The 25,924-nt window shown below is 41.3% G+C and overlaps 1 protein-coding gene across 8 annotated transcripts in view; it reads right to left on the bottom strand.

Annotated features, from left to right (window-relative positions):
- Nucleotides 1-25,924, bottom strand: part of TMTC1 (transmembrane O-mannosyltransferase targeting cadherins 1) — a 214,886-nt gene that overhangs the window by 53,216 nt on the left and 135,746 nt on the right. For 6 of the 8 annotated variants that reach the window (XM_032763965.2, XM_075069198.1, XM_075069208.1 and 3 more), the window contains 2 exons: nucleotides 25,293-25,406; nucleotides 2,515-2,658 (listed from right to left, as the gene is read on the bottom strand). In XM_032763965.2, the coding sequence (XP_032619856.2) occupies nucleotides 2,515-2,658; nucleotides 25,293-25,406 (258 nt within the window). The remainder of the gene's footprint in view (nucleotides 1-2,514; nucleotides 2,659-25,292; nucleotides 25,407-25,924) is intronic. The other 2 variants (XM_075069192.1, XM_075069205.1) reach the window with 2 other exon arrangements.

Genomic DNA, 25,924 nt, shown 5'->3' with positions numbered 1-25,924 from the left:
GAGGGGAGTCTATTAATGATTGCTTTTTTACTGAGAAAACTTTTTGCATGGTTTAGCTATCCTCTGTCTGATATTTATACAAGGCAAGAAAATAATGCTATTCAAGTTTCTTTTAGAGTATGTAAACAAAGCCAGGGGTTCATTAACTCATTGATATCCTGCAGTGCTTCCTGTGAAAATTCATATTCTGGCCAAAACGGAAAATGGAAATTTTTTTTTAAATGGGACTACTGTGAAAAACCAAAAGATTCCATCTTGTGGATTCCAAAACAAATTTACTCAAGCCCAGGTCACTAGGAACAGCTGTCTGGACAGACAGATTATTTCCAAAGGGGAAGGGGAGGCAGATTCCCACATGTTAACAGCAAATTTATTCCTCCAAAATGCTGAAGTTCCTTCTTCTCAAAACTCCAGCGGGAGTGCAATCTAATGAAGTGCACAGCAGGATTCCTCCAAAACAAGTAGATATAAACACAAAGAACTTTGCAGAATTGACTCTGACTTCCCCCAGAATCATTTTTCAGATGTCCTAGTGTAAATAATACTATTAACGGTCATGTTTTAAATATTGCAGGCCTGGTTCTCCACCTATTTTCCCTGGCGTAGTCATTTATGCCTGTGCAAAGTGGGCAGAAAATGTTATCAAATCTGAGTTCTCCATTACACCAGTGGCAGAGTTTTGTACTCACTTTGCACAGGTTTAAATGTCTGTACTTCGTGCAAGGCAGCAGAGAATCAGTCTGCGTATCTAAGTTCAACTTTATAACAGGCTGCAATATCTCTAAGGCTATGGTCTTAATAATAATTGTCTTTTTATAGCACTTCTTAACCTGAAGGATTCAAAAGCACTTTATAGAACTCACACAGCCACTGCTTTAAAGCAGCTGCCTTTGGGATGGAACACAGCACCTGTTTTACAGCCGCATTGTCCAATGGTTTTAAGAGGGGACATGAACCACAACAGAAAGAATGTAACTACCTATGTTAGAACTTGGTCAGGATATAGGAGATAATGGGCTGATGTAGGGCATTTGAGGGTCAGGGGGCAAATGTGGCTTTATGCACCCCCTTGATCTTAGAGGCTGATCTGTGCTTCTCTATGTTAGGATGTTTAGGAATGGTCCCCACCAATTGGGGATCAGAGAAGTTCAGGAGCACTTCAGCCAACTGTAATGAATAATGCAAGAATGTTGGATCAAATGCCTTTTGTATCAAATTTGTGCTTTCTATGGTTTTATATAATATTGACCTATTCTTTTACTTCTCAGGAATGACTTGTTCTCCATATATCAGTCCAAACCAATTGCACTGACTGGTAAGGTTATCCTAGTGAATTCTCCATTACCAATAATGTGTAGCACCACGGTACAAGGCAGAATTTAAGTACTGTAGCCTTTTGTTGCCTTTGATACAGAGTCTTATTCAAAGCAACATTTAGAACAGTACAACTAAAATAAGTTTTGGTAAGATGATGTTGTTTTGTAACCAACCCAATACTAAGGCCAGGTCTACACTAGAAAAGGTTTGCTGGTATAGCTACACTGGCAAACCCTGATACTGTACATGCAACTTACATGGGGAAAAAAATAATGCTTTTGCCACTATAGTTTATACTGGTTCCCCAAGAGACACAAGCTATCTGACAAAAGCGCTTTTCTGCCAGTGTAAACAACAGCTACACTAGAGCTTTTGCTAGTATAGAGATGCTGTTAAAAAAGAGTCACACTACTAACTGACATTACTATATTAGCAAAAGTTTCTGGTGTTGGCCTCTTTGTTCCTAGCCTACGTTTTAATGTAAAACATAACAAGGGGCCAGACCCTGAGCTGTGGCTGAGGAGCATTTGGTGCAACAAATGGGTCAAAAAAAATGGCCTTAAGCCAACTTTGCTCCCTTGATTCTGGATCCTCAGTTCCCTGGTGCAATTTAGAACAGTCTAAGGGCTGTATTAAGTTGTACAAGCAGCTGATAGCCCTACTGAGCTGCCCCAGCAGCCAAGGATGTCCCAACCATGCCTCCTCTCATCAGTCATGTCCCCCACAACTTCCTGACCACAAGGATGGGAATGGGGGGACTGAGTGACATACAGATCACTACTCTCACTCTTTGTCACCAGAGGATCCTGCCGATGGATGGAGACACTGGGTTTCGAGCACCTCTAGGCCAGCAGGCTGGTGTAAAGGCGTCTTAACGGGGCTGAGGATCTGGCCTACTATCGCTAACTTACTTTCTTTGGCTAGCTTCTTTGCAAGACTGTCTGAGCCAAAGTGGCGTGTCTTCCCAAAAAGTAAACTCACAGCTAGCAAAAGAAAGTAACGAAGAGCATATTAGAACCAAAAAACAGCCAGCACCCCGCCCTAAAACCCAAAGAGGTCCTGCTTGCCGGTGAGAACTTAACATCACCCTTCACTACCATTGGGTAGACAATCTGCTGCTGTAATAGGGCAGTAGGGGGACCAGCGGGGAAGTATTTTAATTTTATTGAAGACATTTGACCTCAATGTTCAACTTACTTGAGCAGATTTCCAAGATTGAAGAGAGCTCGATTATGCTGTGGGTTTAACTGAAGAGCTCTTCTGTAGTATTCCTTTGCTTCCACCGAGTCTTTGGTCAACGTGCCGAGGTTGTTCAGGGCACTCGCATGACGAGGATACAATCTGGGAAAGGGGAGATTTCAAATCACAGTCATTCAGATACTGACAAACAAAGCTACCAGCTTTAATACTCTCTCTTCTCAACACCAGACGAGGCTATTGCAATTATTCTTCTTTCTGTAAGTGAAAATAAACCTCTGAACCATGCTGATGTATTTCTCCTTCCCTGCAGCAGCTGAGAAAGAGTTGGGAGTCTTGGAGCAAAAACATCATGTGTGAGATAGTCATTCTAAAGAAGAGATGGGGCAAAATGTGCTCAGCCTCCAGAGAAAAATGCAAATCAGAACTATTCTTATAGATCTCCTGGCAGTTGGGGTGAAGGAGGATGTTTATTACATAGCTTGTAATAAACTAAGCTACAGAAGACAGAGTGGTTACATCTGGTCAAAATTTTTCTGACACATTTTTTTCCATCAAAATGGAAATTTCCATGGGAAACATTCCTTTCTGATTTTTTCCCCCATTTGTTTCCATCAAAACCCCCCCAAACCCCTTTCTAACATTTTCCCATTTTCACCAATAAAAGTTGAAATAAAACTCCAGGACAATCTCAAAACAAAACACTTCATTGGAGTCTTTTCCCACTTACAAAATCAGCTGTAGAAGAACATCATCCAGACAAAACAAAACAAAATGATCAGACTTTGGAAATATGCTTTTACAGTTGCCTGTGAGTATGAATTCTCCTTAATGTCTAGTTAATATATTAACTGAATGGTAAAAAATTAGTGGTTCAAAATAGAGCCTTAACTCAGCCTTTCTGTGTTGCAATAATATTGCACATCATGTCAAATTCATCTGTGGTGTTGTAGAGATACTAAAGAAGGTTTATATTAGACATGGTTTATATGAAAAATTATTTATTGTTAAAAATGATTTATTGTTAGAAATGATTTAATGTTAATTAATACTTTATAACTAAAGGTTTACATTAGAAATAAATGTGATTCCCCAGATTTAGCCTCTAACCTGCAAGCCACCAGCTGTGTCTGTGTGAAGCCTGCTCACAGAAATACTTTATATAAAACTTGTTAAAGGTTAATTAACTCTAAGTGCCCTCTCTGAGTGACACTTTGTAGTTTCTACTTTACTTTGTAACGGCAGCTGTGAGCCAAAACGGTAGCTGTTATAGTACATAGATAGAGACCTCCACCCTCTGTAAGTTTACTTCACTTATTTTTAAATGATAAAAGACAAAGAGTCTCACATAAATTGGTAACACCCCAAGGTAAAGAGACAGTGAAATAGATGGGATAGATAGAATGTATGTGAATGAGTGCTAGTTTAATAATATGAAGAATGAAAAATTCAGTGTTGGCTGAGAAGGTGTCAAGTGGAATCAACCAATGACCCCCGGAGGGCGAACTGGAATCCACCCCAAGCACCTAACAAACATTGACAGAATGGAGCCACCACCTGCTGATTTGATCTTGCAAAGCAGAGTGAAACAATTCCCATGAACAACATAGGAAAAATCCTATAAAACTGGACTCTGAAGACTGAGGACTTTTGAGTCTTATGGTTCTGCTGCCAGCCTCCAGGAGCATCGGTGCACCTGAACCTGGACTCGGCTCCACTCTTGTGTACAGGATACCTGGCCAGTATTCTGTCACAAGCAACTTTAGGCTGGTAACTATAATATCTATACAGAACTTGTATGAATGATTGTGTGAATGGATATATATATATATGTAATTATAGGAATAAGTAGCCAAACAACGTTGTTTGCTGTTATCTTTTATTTTATTATGGTATTTACAATAAATGTGACAAATGTCTTGTCCCCTTTAATAAGATCCTGCTAGTTTTTATTGGTATAACAGTGTAATTCCACTGAAATCACAGCGGTTTGTGGACCAACACTAATCTCAACTCTCAATTGAAATTGGGCTCCTAAGTCAGTATTTTGGTTTGTTTGTTTCCCTAAAAAGTGAGAAATAAGTGGTCAAAAGTGAGATCTGAAATGCAGGTTCCTAGAGAGAGAAGGTGATGAAGGTGTAAATTTATTATCATTATAATTATTATTATTATGAAATAAACAAACACTCAGAGGCCCCAATCAACTTCAGGGCCCTATTCTGCTGCGCACGTGCTTCCAGATAGTTTTTTCCTCTCTCTTTAGCCTTTCATCTCTGACTGCTTTTTCTGCCTACCTCCTCTCACCTTTTTGCCTGAATTCATAACAATCTGATTTGGGAGCTTTAATCCAGATAAACTGAAGTTTAGTTTAAACAGCATGCAGCTGCTTCTCCAGCCCTGCCCTCTCTAGTTCCTTCACAACTGATTTTGCTAGTGGGGTATCACTTATGAACCAGGTTTTCATATTTCAAGTTCCCAAATAGAGGACGCTGCTGGAGGGAGGGTGAGCGGTAAAGGAGAAGGTACAGCAATACCATACCATGCCACCATTACTTCTATGCTGCTGCTGGCAATGGTGCTGCGTTCAGATCTGGGTAGCTTGCCAGCAGACACTGCTCTCCAGCCGCCCAGCTCAAAATCACAGACATTTGTTCATGTTTCAAAAATTCTCCTGGATGGAGGTCAGAGAACCCAAAAAGAGATCATATCAGGGAAAACCCGGACATATGGTAACCCTGTTATGAACCCTAAGGAGGAAGGATGGTCCAAGGGTGAGGATGCTGGCCTGGGACCCAGCTCAAATTCTAAGTTCCACCACAGACTTTTCAACATGACCTTGGGCACAGTGGTTAGTCTCTTTGTGACTGAGTTCCCTATCTGTAAAATAGGGGTAATACCACTCTCTAACTTCACAGGAGTGCTGTGAAGATAAATACATTAAAGATGTAGGTGCTCAGATACCATAGTAATGCAGGCAATATAAGTGCCTTAGATAAACAGAATGCTAACAAAGTTTAAAACTATATCTGGGAATTTCCCTATTATTCTCCCCATGTTTTCTCATGATGTCATGAATGACAGCCCAGGGATTTTCTTTTCTTAAGTACCAGGAACATTTTTGTATTTTGTCACTGACTTTTACACCAGTCTTTTTTTGGGTCTGCGGCATATAACCAGTTCTGGCAAGAGGCCTGTTTGTGGGAGGATCTGGAAAGGTATGAGGGAACTCAGACAACTAGGGATGCGGTTCTGGTGGAAAACATAGGTAACTTTCTATGAATAAGCATGATCAAAATGTCTCAAAATCATTTTATTCCTCCACCACAATCCCTAATGTACAGGTACTAATAGCTGTGTAATTGACCTCTAAGTATTTCCTGGACCCAACCATATGCATTTTAAAAATGTAGTCTGTCATTGAACTGCCCCCGTACTATAACTGATGGCTAAATATTCTGTCAACATTCATCATGTTCGGATCAGCATCTTGTGTTCATCCATGAGAGACTTTGCTTGCTGCAACTACTCATTTGCGAAAGTTTTCTTGACAGTTTGTGGATGTATAAGCCCTTATCTTGCACAGCTAAACAGTACATCGGCACCACCATTCACCAACAGTACAATTATTTACCTCTCATTCAGTTGGCTTTTTCCAACATATAACAATGAGTTATAAATGAAGGACCTAATTGTGGCTGGCCCTAACACAGCTGCACTGGGGCATGGAAGCCCATCATCTCCCCACACAACCAGCCTGAAGTCCCCCTCTGGGTGTGGGAGGAAGGGTAGGCTCCACAGAACTGTCACATCCACCCCAGGAGCAGGTGGGCTGGGATGGGTGGCGGGGGGAAACAAGTGAAGCCTTGAGTCCATCCCCAAAAGCACTTGCCAGCAGAACTGAATGGACACAAGATGATAGATGCTGTAGGAAATTTCTTGCACCAGGAACTATGGGGCAGCAGGTATGAATCAAATCACAGCAATTTTTTTGGGTTGTTTCAAGGATGGCACAGCTATGTTTCCACTCCATACAGGGGGCTCTGGGATAAGGTTCAAGGTAGCCATTTTAGAGCTCAGTTTTATTTCCATACTGGTCCATAGGAATTTTGCCATTGATTTCACTTGAAAAAAGTTCAGAGACTTTCAGGACTTTCTATTTCTGCTTCAAAACAAACCTGAGCATTACTTTATAGTCAGTACTCAAAAAGCATGAGGCATTTTTAACACCTGACACCAAGCTGTGTTTGAGTTATGAGTGGGCAAAAGCATTTAAGAAAATTTTTGGAAAAATCAGAAATATATCAATATTTTTCAGCCCTTTAACTAGTGTTTTTCCCTCAAACTTTCAGAAATAAATTCTGGCCTAGGAGTGTTCACATGAAATTTTAGCCCCAAGGGAATTTTCTGGGGAAATTTAAAAGGGAATGAAAACCCAAGTTGAAAATATACAGCTGGTTTCATCCTTAAACTCTTTAACTCCTACCAGCGGCTCCATAAATAAAGGACTTGAACTCTGCGTTAAAGCCTCTGCCATCAAATGAAGTAAATTACAGTATGCAGACACTTCTTCCAGCTGTTCTGTGCTGTACTTCATGTGCTTTAGATTTACTTATGGTCATATGGCCCTTTACAAAAAATAATATACCCTGAGGACCAGCTCCTGAGCCAATGTGAGTTGATTTAGCCCCATTAAAGTCAATGGAGCTTTACCAATTTATACCAGCTGAGGATTTGGTCCTAAATTTAAAGCACTTTTGTCGAAGCCATTTGTAATTTTACCAGCAATAGAAAACAAGAACTGTCACACACACCACATCCAAACAAGCATTAGGTGAAGAGACAGCAGCAGAGAAAAACCAATGTGTAGTGAGATGACATGGTATTCAATGGGTTCATGAGAAAGGGTCTGATCCTGCCCCTCTTAGTTATGTTGAATACCCTACTCTGCAAGTAGTGCCACTGAAGTCAAGGAGTAAAGTGCTACTCAATGCAATAAGGGGCAGGGACGGACACAATCAGGCCCTAAGGGGACCGTGGTCTCACTCCATTGGACTTCTGTGCATGAACTCCAATGTTGTCAGTATCAATGTTGGGGGAGTAAAAAAGAGGTTAGAACATAGCCCTGAACTAGAATGACAGAACACAATAAGCCTGTACTCAGGTTATACCTTATGGCTTAATGGATTAAAGGCCTCTAAAAACATTCCCACAAAGTTTGCAAATTATTTGCATGTACAAAAGGGTTCTAGGTTGGCGCGTTGTTTTTTTAAATTAAACTGACACAGCTGCATATTTTGCATTTCTTAAAAAAGTAGATTTCAAAATGTAGCCCAGTGTCACCCTTTGTATGTCTGTCTTGTTTAGAATGTAAGTTCTTCATGGCAGGGGCTTTCTCGTCCCAGCTGTTTATACAAGGTCTACAATGGTTGTACGGTGCCTACTCTCAGCTGGGGCCTCTCAGTGCTCCAGCAGCAGTAATAATAACGCACAGAACACAGACTTTGTTTTATAAATAACTATTGCAGTTTGAGATGCAGAGAGTCAACTGTTCAAATTTACACACTGTCCTATAGCTTCTTTTATGAAACGGAGTGTTCCATCGGGATGGACCCCTTCGTCCACATGTCATCTGTAACGGTAACAGTCTGCAGGCAACATTCCTCTTGCGATGTATCTGATTAGGCAGAAATTCCTCTAGGCTTCACATAATCAAATGCAAGTGCTGCATTATTTATGAAAGAAAGCTGAATTTCATTAAACTTCTCCCTACAACAAGCAGCTCATGTGAAAAATCAAATTTCCCCTTCTTTTAGAAACCCTAAGTATTTTCTTTGAGAATCTGCTTTCGTTGGCAATTACAGCAGAAGTCCTGAAACAGCAAAATTCACTTAAAACCTTCCCCATAAAAGTATTCTTTAAATAAGGTTGGACTTTGATTTCTGAAGAAAAAACAAGTAGGATGTTTTCTCGTGGCAAAATGAATAATTCAGACAGCTCCTCCAGTGCTGCTGCTGCAATTGTCGGAATAAATTTAAGCAGCCGTGCCTTTAACTATTACCGGTATACACTACATAAAACTCCTGTTAGTAATTATCCTCCAGTTCTTTTAGCCTAGCAATATAACCTCTAATACAGTCGAACAAAAGCCTCATTGACTGGCACAGACAAGAGATTTCTACTTTCACACAGAAGACACAGAGCATAAAATGCAAACAGATTTTCAATCTTTAAATACCAATGACCGTTTAATTTTGATTTCATGTAGTTATTACCTAGCATATTAGTAAAAGCTGTTCAGTGGCTCACTTATTTCTGTGGTAAAAGGCAGTTCTGAAAGGGAACGGGGGAAAATGGAATGTTATCATGGATACAATCTATAATCCACCAAGAATTTTAATTTAATTTTTAATTCAAATATTGGGAAACCAGTTAAACAAATGATAAGTCCTGTTCATGGTACTGCATTTAAAGGGCTCTTGATCTGGCACCAAAAGTATTAAAGGGGGGAAGGGCATTAGCTTGACAACTCCCTACCTGCTTTTACTGAGTTCTTTATATTTTTCCAGGGCCATAAGCCTGAAAGGGCAGAAAGCAAAAGGAAATGTGACTATTCACAATTGCCCAAGGAAACAGACAACGACTTAAGGGCAGCTAGGGGAATGGTAAGGCGGAAGCACAAGGGTCTCAATGATCTCACAGCTGCCACTGGCCTCAAGTATGACAAAGAAACTTGTCATAGGAGATCAGAGTCTAAGATAATTTCTGTCTCAAACAATGCCTTGGCCCTGGAAGGCTGTTGCAATAGGGGACTGCAGTGCCTTTTCCAGGTGATCAGTGGTCCCAACTACCTAGTTAAGTGTCTTTCAGCTGCAACTCTAGCCATACCTCCCTGCTGGTCATCTCAGCTTTCTTCAGAAGCACCTGCTAATAGCCCTGTGGAGAACCTGGGTTCCACCCTTTCCTTTCAATATCTAACTGCCCCCCCCCCCAAATAAAATGCAATTGAGTTCACAGAGAACCCTCTGGGGCACCTGGAGTCCTAGTGCTTTTCCATTTACCAACTTATTTACAAAAAATATTTCTTGAAAACATTTCCAATTGTTGGCCGACATGGACCTGATGAGCCTACAGGTGACTCTAGAGCAGTAGTGAGCAACCTGTGGCCCATCAGGGTAATCCGCTGGTGGGCTGTGAGACAATGTTTACATTGCGGAAAGCAGCGTGGGTCACAGGGACATGCTGGCCACCACTTCCCGCAGCTCCCATTGGCCGGGAACAGCAAACCGTGGCCACTGGGAGCTGCGGGCAGCCATGCCTGCGGATGGTCAATGTAAACTTTGTCTCATGGTCCGCCAGTGGATTACCCATGGGCTGCAGGTTGCCCACCACTGCTCTAGAGCACTGGTGATTGTGTGAAGCCTATTTGTGTTGTCACAAAAAATATTTCAGTGGATTTCAGATTCAGCCATTTATCATGATAGGCAGTGGGAGAAATCAGCAACTAATTTCACTGACTAATTCTGGGTTGCCTTGTTTTATATGCTCCTTTTGACTAAGGAACTCAGTAAAAACTTGAACTTTTCATCTTCAAACCAGCCATGATTAATGGATCACCACAACACCCTTGTGAGGTAACTAAGTATTATTACCCTTATTTTACGGATAGGAAATCTGAGGCAGAGTTTAAGGGACAGCCAGTAGCAGGTCATATCTTAGATTTGCAGGATGTCCCTTTGTATCTCCTCTCACAGTTCACTGGACTGGATTCTTCCAATCCACACATAACCTCCTTGAAGTCAACACTCAGCACAAGTAACAATGGAGAGAGTACCACTAACTTCAATGTGCTTTGGTGTGGTAGAATCAGACCCTAGTTAAATAAGCAAAAACATTCGCTGGGAGGATGGCAAGTCTTTTTAGACATGCTTCCCCCCTCCTCCCTATACTCACCTTAATATTTTATTGACATCACTGTGCCAACAAAAGTAAGAATGATATCATTCTTGCCAAATTTTTACATTACATATTTATATACACAACAGCGTATTACTTCAAACCAATTCTATTACATCACATTCACTTCCATGCACCTAAGTAATTTCTTATTAAAACTGTGCGACAGATTGATTTAAAACTATACTGAATAAAATCTGAGGAGCAAGGGTACTACACGGAACAATCCTACTCTGGCAAGATGATGCTGTATGACTAAGGCTAAGATTTTGTCACAAATATTTTTAGTAAAAGTCACAGACCTGTTGTGGGCAATAAAGAAAAATTAATGGAAGTCGTGACCTGTCCATGACTTTTACTAAAAATATCTGTGACAAAATAGGGATCTGCAGGTTCCCACACAGCCTGCAGCGTGGCAACTGCGGGGTGACTAGGAGCTCCAGGAGCCCCCATCGCAGTTTGGGTGTTGGCGCTCCAGGATCCCCTGCCACCCACGGCTGGGAGATGCAGGGGCCCCTGCTGCGTGCAGCTCCAGAGGTCACCCACTAGCTATAAGGGCCAGGAACTGCTGGGTCTCCCCATAGTCCCTGGGAGTTGTGTGGTGCGGTGCCCCCTCTGACTGGAGGTGCCAGGAGCTGTGGGTCCACCAGAAGTGGGGGGATACCTGACAGCTCCCAGCCCCTGCTGGCGGTGGGGGGAACCTGCAGCTCCCGACCTCCGCAGGCTGAAATCACAGAGATCACTGGAAGGCAAAGATTCCATGGCTTCCACAACCTCAATGACTAAATCGTAGCCTTAAGTATGATCTAACACCAGTATGGTCTCAACCCAACAGACTGTATCCCATGGGCACGGAGATTTGCAACTCACAGGATCAGGGTCTTTTCCAAATTTGTCTTCTAGGAACATTTTAATACTTTTGTAAAGGACAAAGGCATATATTGAAATATTCAGAGGTATCTTCTGTCTCTTTAATCACAGTGCATTAATCGTTTTCCAAATCTAGTTCCTTCCAGCTTTAAAAAAAAATCACTGCAGACCAGTATTCTCAAAGGAGCCTAAGGGAATTGGGCACACAACCCCCACTGGAGATTATTGTTATCTGGGTGTCTAATGCACTTAGGTTCATTTGGAAATTCCAGCCATAGTCCTTTTCAGTGGATGTATTAAATCTGTCAGATCCTTGGCTGCAGCCAAGCAGCACACAGGCCAGCCCAGCCCAGCAGCTGTGTGTGCATGGGTGGCGGGTCTGCTTGCCTGATCCTAAGCCACTCATTGGTCCTTTCTCAGGTGTAAATTATACCAGCCACCAGCAGTTGCAAGGGAAAAAGGCTCTGTAGGTAAGGAACTGAATTCAGCCACTGCAGATCTCTGTTCAACTACCACAGGTTTCCTGTGTGACCTTGGATAAGACATTACTTTCTGTCTTGGCTGCTCATCTTTCTCCCACCTTTTGTCTCTCTATGTAGAGTTCAAGCTTTTCAGAGCAGAGGTTGTCTGTGTATTGTACAGTGTCCAACACAATGGGATTCTGATAGCAGTTGTGACTTCTATGTGCTGTTGCGTTAAATTTAATAAAGTGCCAACATGGTAGCCAGACAGGGTGACCAGATGTCCCAATTTTATAAGGACAGTCCCGATTTTTGGGTCTTTTTCTTATATAGGCCCCTATTACCCCCCAACCTGATTCCGATTTTTCATATTTTTCTATGCCACCAGAAAATTCTTCTTTTCCTGGAGTGATCCTTTCACGTCTGGCTATACCATGTTTATTGGCAGAGCCTGTCAGCAGCCAGCACAGAACAGCCATACTGCAACCCAATATCCAGGGGAACGTTTTCCCCAAAATAAAGAAAAGAGAAGAACAGAGAAGCAAAATATATGCAATCTAAAGTAGGCAGAAGCAGCATGATTCTTCAGCTTGGCATCCATGAAAAGCATATCCAAGAGCATTAAATTACACAAACAAGTTTGTACTACACTAAACCCCATTTCACTTTATGAATTTTCATAACATTCTAAGAACCTGCTGGGGAAAAAGAACTTGCACACTGAGTATAGAGGAGATAAAAAAGAAGGATTTTACATCAAACAGTATTGAGGCTAAAAATAAAAACTAATTTGCTAAAGTCTAAGTTCCCAGTGATGCTGAGCTATTAGGCACGTGCTGTAATAAGAATAGTTCTTTGGGTTCTCTCATTTGTACATAAATGACAAGAATGCATACACATTATACTTTCTCACTGAAAATCCTTGGAGCACGTCTAACTTTTTTCTAGCCCGCTTTTTAAACAAAGTAATCCACTAAAAGAATGAAAAAGCATTTTTGATAATTTCCAGCTTCTGAAGAATCCATACAAAGCTTCTAAAAAAATGAGCTCTAACAAAAGGCTGTGTAGCCAGGATATGCCTAATACAAAGAGAGAACAATTTAGGTGTCACTATGTAATCCAAGAAAACCATACAAATACAACGAAGTGCAGGATGTTATAGGCTCAGCTACACAGTCAAATTATTGGGGACTATATAACAAAACATAAAAACGGCCATACTGGGTCAGAACGATGATCCATCTAGCCCAGTATCCTGTCTTCTGACAGTGACCAATGCCAGGTGCCCCAGAAGGAATGAACAGAACAGGTGGTCATCAAGTGATCCATTCCCTGTTGCCCCATTCCCAGCCTCTGGCAAAAAGATGCTAGGAACACCATCCCTGCACATCTTGGCTAATAACCGTTGATGGACCTGTCCTTCATGAATGTATCTAGTTCTTTTCTTAACCCTGTTATAGTCTTGGCCTTCACAACATCCTCTGGCAAGGAATTCCACAGGTTGACTGTGTGTTGCATGAAGAAATACTTCCTTTTGTTTGTTTTAAACCTGTGGCCTATTAATTTCATTGGGTGACCCCTAGTTCTTGTGTTATGAGAAAGAGTAAACAACACTTCCTTATTTACTTTCTCCACACCAGTCATGATTTTATAGACATCTATTATATCTTCCCTTAGTCATTTTTTTTCCAAGCTGAAGAGTCCCAGTCTTCTTAATCAGTCCTCATACAGAAGCTGTTCCATTCTCCTAACCATTTTTATTGCCCTTCTCCGTACCTTTTCCCATTCCAATATATCTTTTTTGAGATGAGGCATCCATATCTGCACACAGTATTCAAGATGTGAGTGTACCACGGATTTATATAGAGGCAATATGATATTTTCTGTCTTATTATTTCTTTCCTAATGATTTTCAACATTCTGTTAGCTTTTTTGACTGTCGCTGCACATTGAGTGGATGTTTTCAGAGAACTATTCACGACGACTCCAAGATCTCTTTCTTGAGTGGCAACAGCTAAGGTATACCCCATCATTTTATATGTATAGTTGGGATTATGTTTTCCAATATACATTACTTTGCATTTATATACAATGAATTTCATCTATCATTTTGTTGCCTAGTCACCTAGTTTTGTGAGATCCCTTTGTAACTCTTCACAGTCTGCTTTGGACTTAACTATCTTGAGTAGTTTTGTATCATCTGCAACTTTTGCAATCTCACTGTTTACCCTTTTTTTTTTTCCAAATCATTTATGAATACGTTGAATAGGATTGGTCCCAATACTAACCTCTGGGGGATGCCACTATTTATCTCTCTCCATTCTGAAAACTCACCATTTATTTCTACCCTTTGTTCCGTGTCTTTTAACCAGTTACTGATCCATGAGAGGACTTCCCTCTTATCCCATGACAGCTTACTTTGCTTAAGAGCTTTTGGTGAGGGACCTTGTCAAAGGCTCTCTTAAAAACTAAGTACACTATATCCACTGGCTCACCCTCATCCACATGCTTGTTGACCCCCTCAAGGAATTCTAATAGATTGGTGAGGCATGATTTCCCTTTACAAAAATCATGTTGACTCTTCCCCAACAAATAATGTTTATCTATGTGTCTGACAATTCTGTTCTTACAGTTTCAACCAATTTGCCTGGTACTGAAGTTAGGTTTACCAGCCTGTAATGTCGGGATCACCTCTGGAGCCTTTTTAAAAATTGGCTTTACATTAGCTATCCTCCAGTTAGCCAATTTAAATGATAATTATACAAATTGCGGTATGTAACCTATCTTCTTTCTCTTTAACCACAGTGCATTAATGGTTTTCCAAATCTAGCTCCTTGCATCTTGCCTGTGTAGACACAACCAAATCATGACTGTCATGTTATGAAACTCATGTGACTTCATGTGATGAAGTCCTGGAAAGACTTGGACTGTAGCAAACTTTTGTAACTTTGGTTAGAACATAGTGTACTCCCATCCACACTCCTATTCTATCAGTTATTCTGCACCCACTTCATCTCTGTGGCGTTAGTGTGGGCATCCAACCTATGCAGCACTAGTCCAGCTCTTACACCAAACAGACCCAATGGGGTAGGAATCCTATAAACAGACAGAATCAGTTCAACTTGACAGACAAGTGATCTGACAATAAAGTGGTCCTGCCTATCTGTTCTGGCCAGCCTACAGTCAGTTCTGGAACAGAAGAGGAAAGAAGAGGACAGAAAGGTAAGCCACTTATGCACCTTCTCATATTCTGGGGCTGACTGGGGCCCTCCTCAGCCCTTAGCACAAGTTAGAATATGTTGGAGCAGCCCTGGGGCTACTCTATGATACATACATCTCCATGAGACCGTAACCCTAACCTGGAAATAGCCAGGGTTGCTGATTGGGCCAAGTATCTGCTTAATACTGCCAACAGTGTTCAGAAAGTCCTGACCCCATGTCCTCACAAGACAAAAGCTGGACAGGAAGCAAGTCTTCCATTGTCCCTAGAGGAGCCTTGGTAAGATTGGAGGAAGCAAACATCTTCTATGATCATACAGTATGAAGCCATGGCCACCCAGTGACTCCTGAAGAGGGAGTGGCCCACTCAAAGATGTTACTGGGAGTGATCCAAAAAACTTCATAAGGTAAAGCACAGAAGTCTCATGGATTGTTGAGAGAGGGACATATGGTTCTGCGGAGCAGGGGGGAATGCATATGAACCCAAAATCACAAATGAACTTGAGTCTCTCCAAAATAATCGTTATCCACTGGCAATAATCTTCAAGAACTCATGGCTAACAGGTGTTGTTTCAGAGGACCAGAGAAGGACAAACATCCTATCCTTAAAAAGAGGAACAAAGAGAACCCTGGGGATTATAAATCAGTCAGCCTAATTTCAATACATAGAAAGATACTGGAACAAATTATTAAACAATCAATTTGTAAGCACTTAGTGGATAATAGGGTGATAAGTAATAACCAACATGGATTTGTCAAAAACAAATCATGCCAAATCAATGTCATTTCCTTCTTTGACAAACTTATTGGGCCTAGTGTATGATAGGGAAGCTGTAGACGTGTTTTATCTTGATTTTAGTGAGGCTTTTGACACAGTCCCACATGATGTTCTCATAAGCAAACTAGGGAAATATGGTCCAGACGAAATTACTATAAGTAATTTTGAAATAACTTACAACAGGTTAAAAGACCATACTGAAATAGTAGTTATCAATGGTTCGCTTTCAAGATAGGGGGACATACCCAGTGGGGCCCGCAGGGGTCTATCTTGAGTCCAGCACTAATTAATAACTTGGACAATGGAGTGAAGAGTATGCTTACAAAAATCTGTCAACACCACCAACCTGAGAGGACAGGATTAGAATTCAAAAGGACCTTAATAAATTGGAGAATTGGTCTGAACTCAACAAGATGAAATTCAATAAAGACAAGTGCAAACTACTACATGTGGGAAGAAAAAAATTCAAATGCACAAATACAAAATGGAGAATAATTGGCAAAGTTGTATTGCTTCTGAAAATGACGTGGGGGCTATAGTGGATCAGAAATTGAATATGAGCCAACAATGTGATCCAGTTGCAAAAAAGGCTAATATCATTCTAAGGTGCATTAACAGGAGTGTCTCATCTGTGCCCTGGGAGGCAACTGTCCCACTCTATTCAGCACTGATGAGGCCTCAGCTGGAGTACTCTCTCTAGTTCTGGGCACCACACTTTAAGAAAGATGCGGATAAATTGGAGACAGTCCAGAAGAGAGCAACAAAAACGGTGAGAGGTTTAGAAAATCTGACCTATGAGGAAAGGTTAAAAAACCTGGACATTAGTCTTGAAAAACAATGACAGAAGGAGGACCTGATAACAGTCTTCTAATATGATGTGTGTTGTCATAAACACAATGGGGTTCAATTGTTCTCTATATCTAATTAGATAGGACAAGAAGCAATTGGCTTAATCTGCAGAAAGGGAGATTTAGGGAAAAACTTTCTAACCACAAAGATAGTTAAATACTGGAACAGGTTTCCAAGGGAGATTGTGGAATCCACCATCACTGTCAGGGATGGTCTAGGTATACTTGATCATACCTCACAGCAGGGGCATGGACTAGATGACCTCTTGAGGTCCCTTTCAGCCCCACATTTCAACGATTCTCTTACTTCCCATTGCCTGCACTTTGTATTTAAAATCAAATTATTGCACAGAGAGAGAGAGACTGTTTTATAATAACGCTAGGAGAATGGAATGGTCTTTAAGCACCGAGTCTTAATATGTAGAGATGTTTACTCCACTGAAAATAAAATCAATAGAGCAGTGACATTTTAGTTTTTATTGCACTGCCACCAGGCAACAGGCCATTCCTGTACCAGGTGGGGCCTTGCCATAGCAGAGGTATTTGGAATGCTACATATCCTCTTACAGGGCCCTGAAGAAAGATCTTTTGTGTTGTTGTTCATGGTCACATGTATATCCCTTTGTTCTGAATAAATAAAACTTTGGCCTTACTTGCTACTTGGCCAGTATGAAGCAGAGCAAGAGTGTGGGGGTGGAATATACTGTATTGCATGCTTTTCACAAAATACATTTTAAAATAAACTCCCTTGGTTAAAGCCATATGCCTAATACTCCATTGCACTTTATTGTGACATCCGTTAAGCCTAGGGCTCAGGTTTTTATCAGGCATACTTTTCAGGCAGCAAATGCTATTACATCACTCAGCAATTATCTCAAGTTATATACATTTCCTAATGCAGTCTATTAGTTTATTCTTTCCAAATATGGCTTCATCAAACTCCAAACTACAGGGATCACCACAAGTGACTACTCTGGATGCCATAAGGACATTCAAAACATCAGGAGTGAACACAACCATGTCTATAACAGGGTAGCAACGTAAATTCTAACTCATAAAAACAAGCTAACAAATGGTGTTGGTAGTGTAAATCATTTCAAAAATAAAGTGCAGCTGGTGTTCCAGGCCACCTGCAGTTTGTGCTGAAAGGAGTTCTTCTATATATATATTATATTTAAAATAAAAGGTCATGTGAACAAGATTTTGTTTTAATAAACAGAGAGTGCAATTTAAACACTGTTTTAACAACCCCAGATACTGTTGATTTAAAATATATAAAAAGTCCGTGGGTAAGACTGTGGGAAAGCTTAGCAAAAAACCAGTGTCATTAACAGTCCCTAGGGTTTCATTTTTAAGTGGGGGAGGGAATAGAGTAGTGTGACTGGTTAATGTCCAAGCCATCACAAATGATGTTATGGTGCAGCTTTTTCTCAACATGGGGTAGCAGGAAATGTGGCTATGGCACACATGCCTATGCCTCCGTTGTTTGAGCTTTTCTCCTGCAAGATCTCACGACATGTCATAGTAATGCAAGTCAGTATTTCCACTGAAACTTCCAGCTTCCATTATGTGACTGAAGCCCTAAGTGACTGCGCTTGTGTTCTGCAACACCCAGATTCTTCCTCCCCTGCAATACTAGTATTTCCAACCAGTAAACCAACCTGTTTGCCTCCTAGCTCTTCCTCCACTGGGAACTCCCCGCTCCGAGGCAGATGTTCTCCCGAAGGCCTATGGGACAACTGCCTCAGGAGTCCTCTTTACTCCCCAGATGTTCCCTACATGCTCTACTTGGTGGGAGGAGGTCAGAAAAGGAAGTCCAAAAGGGCTGTCTGACTCACTCTCTCTCTCTCTCTCACACACACACACTCACACAGTGTGTCTCTCTGTCTCTCTCTGCCATGCTCTACTTGGTGGGAGGAGGTCAGAAAAGGAAGTCCAAAAGGGCTGTCTGACTCACTCTCTCTCTCTCTCTCACACATACACACACTACTTACGTGTATGTGTGTATATTCCCCATTTTACATTTATGTATACACACACACCCCTCCCAGGAGGGGGACAAGCTTGCAAACTCATGCCAGGGCTGAATAGGGAGCAGCTCAGCTGCTGCTGACGCATGGCCTGGCATGTCAACTTCTGGATCTGGAGTCCAAACTGTGCTTTATTCAGAGTCATGAACAACCTCCATTCCCGAGGGGTCTGTAACTCTGAGGTTGTACTGTGTATATATTTGTTTTCAAATTAAGTTATAGACACAGGAGAGTGTTATCTCTGGGTCAGAAATGATACAATGATCTGCAAATGGACAAAATAATTATTGTATACATACATACATACACACACACACGAACACACTATATGTATTTAGATATGAATACTTTATATTGCAGGGGTGGCCAAACTGTGGCTCGCGGAGTCCCCCCTGCCCCTCCCCATTCCCCACCTATCAGACTGGAAGGGGAGGCTCAGGACCTCTGCCCTTCAGCAGGGCAGTGGGGTATGGGCGTTTGCCCAGTGGAGAGGGGGGTTTCAGGGCTTTGGCAGGAGCTGGGCTAAAGCCCCAAGCCCCATCAGGTGCCTCCCGCAGGGCTGACGCCCTGAGCCCTGGCCCCTGGCAGGTGTGTCCTGGCTCTCAAACTTCTGAAAATTGTCAGATGCGGCTTGGAGGGCTAGTAAGTTTGGCCACCCTTGTTATGTTGTATTATATAATATCAAATACCAAATATTTCATATATATACATACATAAATATAAAATTAAAGTTCAGATTGGAAACAGGAACCAATTCACGTCTTTGGTCCACATTTCCCATGGGAGATAGCAGCTCTGTATTGCTTCAGGATGCCTAACTCCCTATGCCTGCTAATATCATCTCTGTCCTTCTCTCCCCTGCCTTCCCCATTTTCTTCCCCCATTTCATTTTTTGTGAGTATTCACCCAGCAGCAAAAATCAGTTATATGTAATGCATTCAGTTATAAATAAAGTATTTTTGTCTATTTCCAGATCATTGTATCATCTCTGACCCAAGGAGAACTCTCTCCTGTGCCTATAACTTAATTTGAAAACAACAATATACTCTGTTAAAAAAAACGTAAGCACCAAATTTCAGAGACAGCCTCCAAATTTGAATGCCCCAAAATTTTGGTGTTCAATTTTGGGTGCCAAAATTTTTGCCTACCTCAAAACTTAGCTTGGGCTGCACAAAATGCAATCTGTCCAACCAAATTGAGCAAAGCCTCTAATTACATAATTCCTTAACACAAATGTGTTGATACACACAAACCGAAGATTCAGGGGAGGCAAAATTTAGCCAAGAAAAACTTCATGCCTAAAAACTTGTGTCCACAATTTTAGCCCTGGAAATACAGAGGATAGGCTAAGGCCACTTTGAAAATTTAGTTTTGAATTACCACAATTTTTCAAGTTTGCATTTTTTCCTTTGTTGCCAGAACGCATATTAAAGTGATAATACCACTTTGCTGGAATTGATTTTTAAAACTCTGCTATATTCATCCATGTACCTCCGCTTACATTAATTCCTGATGAATAATAAAAAGGTATCCTGAGCAACACAAGGCTTAGGAAGAATGGAAAAACACGAAAATTCAACAGCGATCAACAACAAGAAATATTCATTAGCACACTGTAAATATTCAGAAGATCAGCATGAAATTGAGTGTCCTGTTATTCTCTCTCTCTCACACAGGTGATAAGACAAGATTTATTTCATGTAAGACTAATATTTTTTGATCTCTGTCAACAGGGGGTCTCAAGCAGAACTAGCAGAAGCAGACACTCTGCAACAGCAGCAAGTCTTTAGACTAGCCTTAAGAGAGAATATTCTCTACTCTATTCCCATATAGCATTTTTATTACCTTAATTTTTTTTTATTTTGTGAAGCAACAAGTTTCTTCTGGGGCCACTACAGCATGACTGAGAAACTACCGAAGAGGTCGATTACAGTGATGTGTTTATTGTTCCATTGCAGGTCAGCTAAAAGGTTTATTATAACCCATTACTACAATTCCAGAATGCCAACTATTCATGAAATCTGGTTTATACATATTTTAGTTTGCATCCCCAAAGGACTGTGCTTCCAGGTTAGACTGACCGTTCATTTCCAAACCTGACATAAAGGAGAGACTTTTGCACACTTATGCACAGACAGAGTTAAGCTTTTCTTTAAAATAATCATGTTCTTCTACATTTTTACATTAGGTCTCAGTTTTCATGTTCCCCAGCCATAGCACTGTATATAATTAGGCTACACACTAATTCACAAGGCCAAGATAAACAAGAACATTTCATGACTGGGTCCTCCACACCGAGTGCTTAATGAGTTTTCTAAAGGGTGATTTGGAACCATTTCAAACAAACATTCATTTTAAGAGGTGATCAATGGGACTTCTGTCCTTTGGAAATATATTGTTCTGCAAATTTATTATTGGAAAATATATTCTTCTGGGTCATTAATTAGTAGCATTTAAAATCAATGGAGCAACACCAATTTATGACAGCTGAGGATCTGGGAACAACAGGAATGTAAACAAATGGTTAAAGCATTGAGAGCTAGGATTCCTGAGACCTAGTCCTGACTTCCATCAATTTACTGTGTGACCCAGGTGCCCTTCAATCTACTCATCTGTATAACAGTTATAATATTACTTACCTCACAGGGATATTATGCTACTTAACTAAATGGTTGCACAGTAATTAGACATTGGCTGAAAGGTGTTGTAAGTGCCAGGTTTTATTATTATTATTAATAATAATAATAATAATAATAATAATAGTAATATGAGCAGTTAAGACATCCAAGTACACTGTGACATCATGATAATTTTTGTTTAGCAATTTTTTATACTTAATCTCATAATCATTAAAAATGCAACAAAAACTACATCAATTACAATTTGCCATAAAACTTTGAAAGCAAGCTAAAATGTTCAATGGGCCACCAACACTGCTCGTTACACAAAGGAGCTGCTGTACAGTGAGGTGAGGCTCTCCTTTTCCTGCCTCCAAACAACTGGATACATGACCTTTGCAGTGCTCCCCACCATCGCTGACACAGGAGGAAGGGACCATGATTGCTGATCTCTCACTCTTTATATGGTAGCCTTCTGTGCTACCATTAGTCTCCTCTGTCATTTTGGGAGTGTCACTGAAGTCCCATGATAGCCTCTCTAATTCTTCCACTTAAGCCTCCTTCACCTCACTTTCACACACTCTGTGGTACAGCAATCTTCCCTTTTAGTGGGGGATGGTTCAATGAGGCTCCTTTCTGAATCCCTCAATGTTGCTTTTAAAGGAGATTATTTTAAAGTGGTGTAAATTACCGGTACTTTCTGAGTATAGTGGTCCCACAGGAACAAAAGATCAGTAGATAAATTTAGATCCATACGTGGCAGGACAGTGGATTACCACTAGATTGCCAAACATAACATTAATGGTCCAAATTCTCTGCCAGTGTCAACTGTAAGAAATTCATTGGCCTCCATGGGACTCCAATAACTTAACCTAACAGAGAATTCACCCCAATATCATTCGTATTACAGTCACATTGCGAGAAAGTGCTGGTGCCATAGCTCGGATCAGCTTGGGTGCTTTTGCTAACATTCTCTACTCTGGAATCTTGGAGAGCAGGTAATACTCACTAGAGGAAGCCTGGCGCTGGAATTTACGTGTATCTATGGCATATATATAGGATCTTATACTGCATCCATCACCATGTTATTTACTTACCTTTTCCACTGGTTCAACAGAGCTGGAATTTGTTGAATTTCAATGCATGGTGCAAGACCTACCTACTGTTGCAGGACTTTTCACAACTGGGAATGACTATGCAGAATTTAGAGTATGGCATTCTTGGTGGAAGTAGATTTACAATTTTGTACCTACATGCTTTATATTTTAGTATATAGGCCCCAACATTCTGTGACATACAGTCAGGGAGCGGGTGCTGGGGCAGAAGAGACAACATGGAGGAAAAAGAGCTAGGAGAAGAGAGAAGATGGACAGAGAAGTGGAGTAGGAGTGGCACTATATAGATAAATATTAATATCCCCATTTTACAGATGTGGAAACCTGAGGCACAGAGAGATTAAATGATTTGATCAGGGTCACAATGGTGGCAAAATCTGAAGCAGAACCTATGAGAGCCTACTCTTAGTTTGAGCTCCAAGCACTAGACAACACTTGTTTCCCTATGTATCTTATTTAGCAGGATTAGAGTGTTAACTCCTCAGGATGAACACCTGCAGCTTGATTTTCTAAGGTGCCAAGCGACCCCAGCTCCCACTGAAGTCAAAGGGAGCTGAAGCTACCCAGATCCTTTGAAAATCCAGTCTTTTACACGGCACAAACTCTACAGATATCATCTTCATCACAGGATACATATCTAATAAAGTTTAATAAACATGGCCTGCAATCAATTCTAAAATAGCCTCCTGTATAATTGAAATACTGCAGAGCAGAAGACAGCACCATAATTATGATAAATGGGTGCTGCTGAGCTAGAGACACAGCTGAGCAAAATCCAGTCAGCAAATACTATAAACTCTGAGTAACACACAAGCAGATGCCTGCACTAGTGGCAGTATCAACATGGGGAGGAGGGAGTGGCTAAGCAACCGTGGGTACTAGTAAGCTCACTTTTAGAGACGGGTAGTGTTTGCTAATACTTTAAAACAAAACAAACAAAACCTGTGATGTCCTCAGTATCCCTGTTCATGGCCAAAATGTTGTCCAATGCCTTTCACATCCATTTTCCAGACATGGTGGGTAGCAGCAAACACCATCCTTTCAGCTAATCATGACTGGCGGGGCTCCATTTCAGAGCCATCAATATTATTCCTTGGTTGGTCAGAGGGCATTAGCACAGACACAGTCTAATTGGACTAAGGTAATTTCTGTCCCTTCCCCACATTTAGGGAAAAGCAAGCTGCAGATCAATAAGGAACGGCTCCCAGCCATTTTTCTGTCAAGTATCATTCATCTGACAAAGTGGATATTCACCCACGAAAGCTCATGATCCAAAACGTCTGTTAGTCTATAAGGTGCCACAGGATTCTCTGCTGATTTTTCTGTCAGAAGCCCTAGTTTGCAAGGGATGATACCCCTATATGCACATGTTCCCTTGCATCACACTATGTCCTACATGCCTTTCTTCTGTCCCTTTTTTCTGTTCATCTTTTCCCTTTTTCTGTCTGTCTCTTTCCTCTCTGGTGTGATTTTGATTTTTTTATATATCTTTGGCTTTTGCTTTCTGTTTTTCTCTCAGTCTTTTATTGTTGTTCTTTTTCTTGTGTTCGTTCCTCTAGGAGAGGCTCCCCTTCCCCATTTCTATAACTCATAAGGAGGCTACATGCTGCAAGGGTGCCTGTGCATTGAGCTGTGGGGCCAGGATGCACAAGGCAACAGAAAGAAATTGTTCTGGGGAGTTCTGAAATTCAGGAACCCATTGATCAATTGACCTCAAACTTGGATCACGAACACTGCCCCAGGCCTCCACGGGGCACAACAAATTTCCAAGCAATCCAAGTAACCATTCAGATTTTAGAGCACTAACAACAGTGAGGTACAACTGGTGGAATCCCACAGCAGCCGATTGGCCTCCTGGCCCTACTTAAGCTGGCAGCAGGAACAGAAAGCTGTCTGAATAGCTGGGCTCCACGTTGCTCTGTGTGCCTTCTGCTCCCTCCCCAAGTCCTGCTACCTGCTCCGGCTTCACTTCTGGCATCTGACTTGTCGTGATCTCCAGTTTGTCTCCTACGTCTAACCTCCTGGTATCTTGACCCACCTGACTGCACTTGTGACTGCAGAGTCTGGCTCTGACTACTAGGTCTGGACACCCATGACCCGGCCATGATGCTGAGGCAAACCATATTTCAAAGGAATCTGATCAAGCATGCCAGTTTTAGAGGACTTAGAAAGATCAATCTTTAAACAGAACTCAGGATGCAACCTAAACCACAATGCTGCTGTGCTGCTGCACCCATACTGAGGGGCAGCGTGGTCTGTAGAAGTAAGTGTTGGATTGTGCGTCACGAGGCCATGGGTTATAATCCTGGCTCTGATACAAACTTACTATGTGGCTTTGGCCAAGTCAACTTACCTTGCTGTTTTAGTTTCTCCATCTGTAAAATGGGGATACTACTATTTATCCACCTATCAGGCTGTGATGTTCTGAGGATAAATTAAGAGTGAGTGTTTGTATGGTGCTTTGAAGATTTAAAACTTTGTATAAGTATTAAGTATTATCACTACTCTACCTTGTTGGTTACAGACTTGATATTTTTCATACATGCACAATTAATAATTTTTTAATATAAATGGCCTGAGCACCTGCAAATACAGCTCTGGCAACTCCCTCTCATTTACCAGTGTACATTCAGCCGAATAAATGACACCTCACTGCTCAATGTGTAGCTATGGAAACTTTTGAATGCCACATACTTAACTAACACACACGCAGTGGGAGAGATGCCAAATTACCTCATTTAATGGCAGAGAAACACTAAGCCAAAGAGCTTTCAAGTTAAGCTATAACTGCTACCAGGGAGCTGTCTATTGTTAGGAAAAGAGAAAACAGAACACTTCATGTGCCAGAAGAGGAAACAGTCTTAATAGGTGTTTCAAGGAACTTACTTGAGGGCAGTTTTGTAGTGATAGATGGCTTCACTGTTACGACCCTGGTCTTTCAGAAAATTGGCATAGTTGTAGTGCACCTTGGCATTATGGGGCAGAGTCTGCACACCTGAGCTACAAACGAGAAACAAAAAATGGAAAAAGGTTAACTGTGAAGACAGGTCCCCTTGGATTCAGAGCTTCAATTCAGACACAGTTTTGTATAGACATCAACGTGTAGATGCAACACCTTCATCACAGGCTAGCACCAGGGACTGAGCATAGGGTTTCTAGCACCAAAGACCTCTGCTGCTGGAGCTGAAGGATTAATGTTTACATTTTCAAAAATGACTAGTGATTTTAGGTGCACCAATTTATAGCATCTGAAGCGGCCTGATTTGCAGGAGGTAGGCACTTAGCAACTTTTGAAAATTGGGCCCCTTTAAGGCTTCTCAAGTTGGGCACCCAAAGGCCGAGGCACCAAAATAGCTAGTCGCTTTTGAACATCTTGACTTAAGTCCATTAGCTGGAAGTGACAGTAGGTAGCTATCTGTCTGAATCAGCCACTAGAGGGGATGCATGATGCACACTGCACAGTAGGTTACACAGGTATTTATGAATAGCAGAAAAACTGAATGGAGGGTACATGGGGC

The sequence above is a fragment of the Chelonoidis abingdonii genome, chromosome 1, assembly GCF_003597395.2.
Source record: "Chelonoidis abingdonii isolate Lonesome George chromosome 1, CheloAbing_2.0, whole genome shotgun sequence".
In the NCBI taxonomy this organism is placed as follows: Eukaryota; Metazoa; Chordata; order Testudines; family Testudinidae; genus Chelonoidis; species Chelonoidis abingdonii.
The sequence above is the reverse complement of the archived record's forward strand: the minus strand, read 5'-3'. Positions and strand labels throughout refer to the sequence as shown.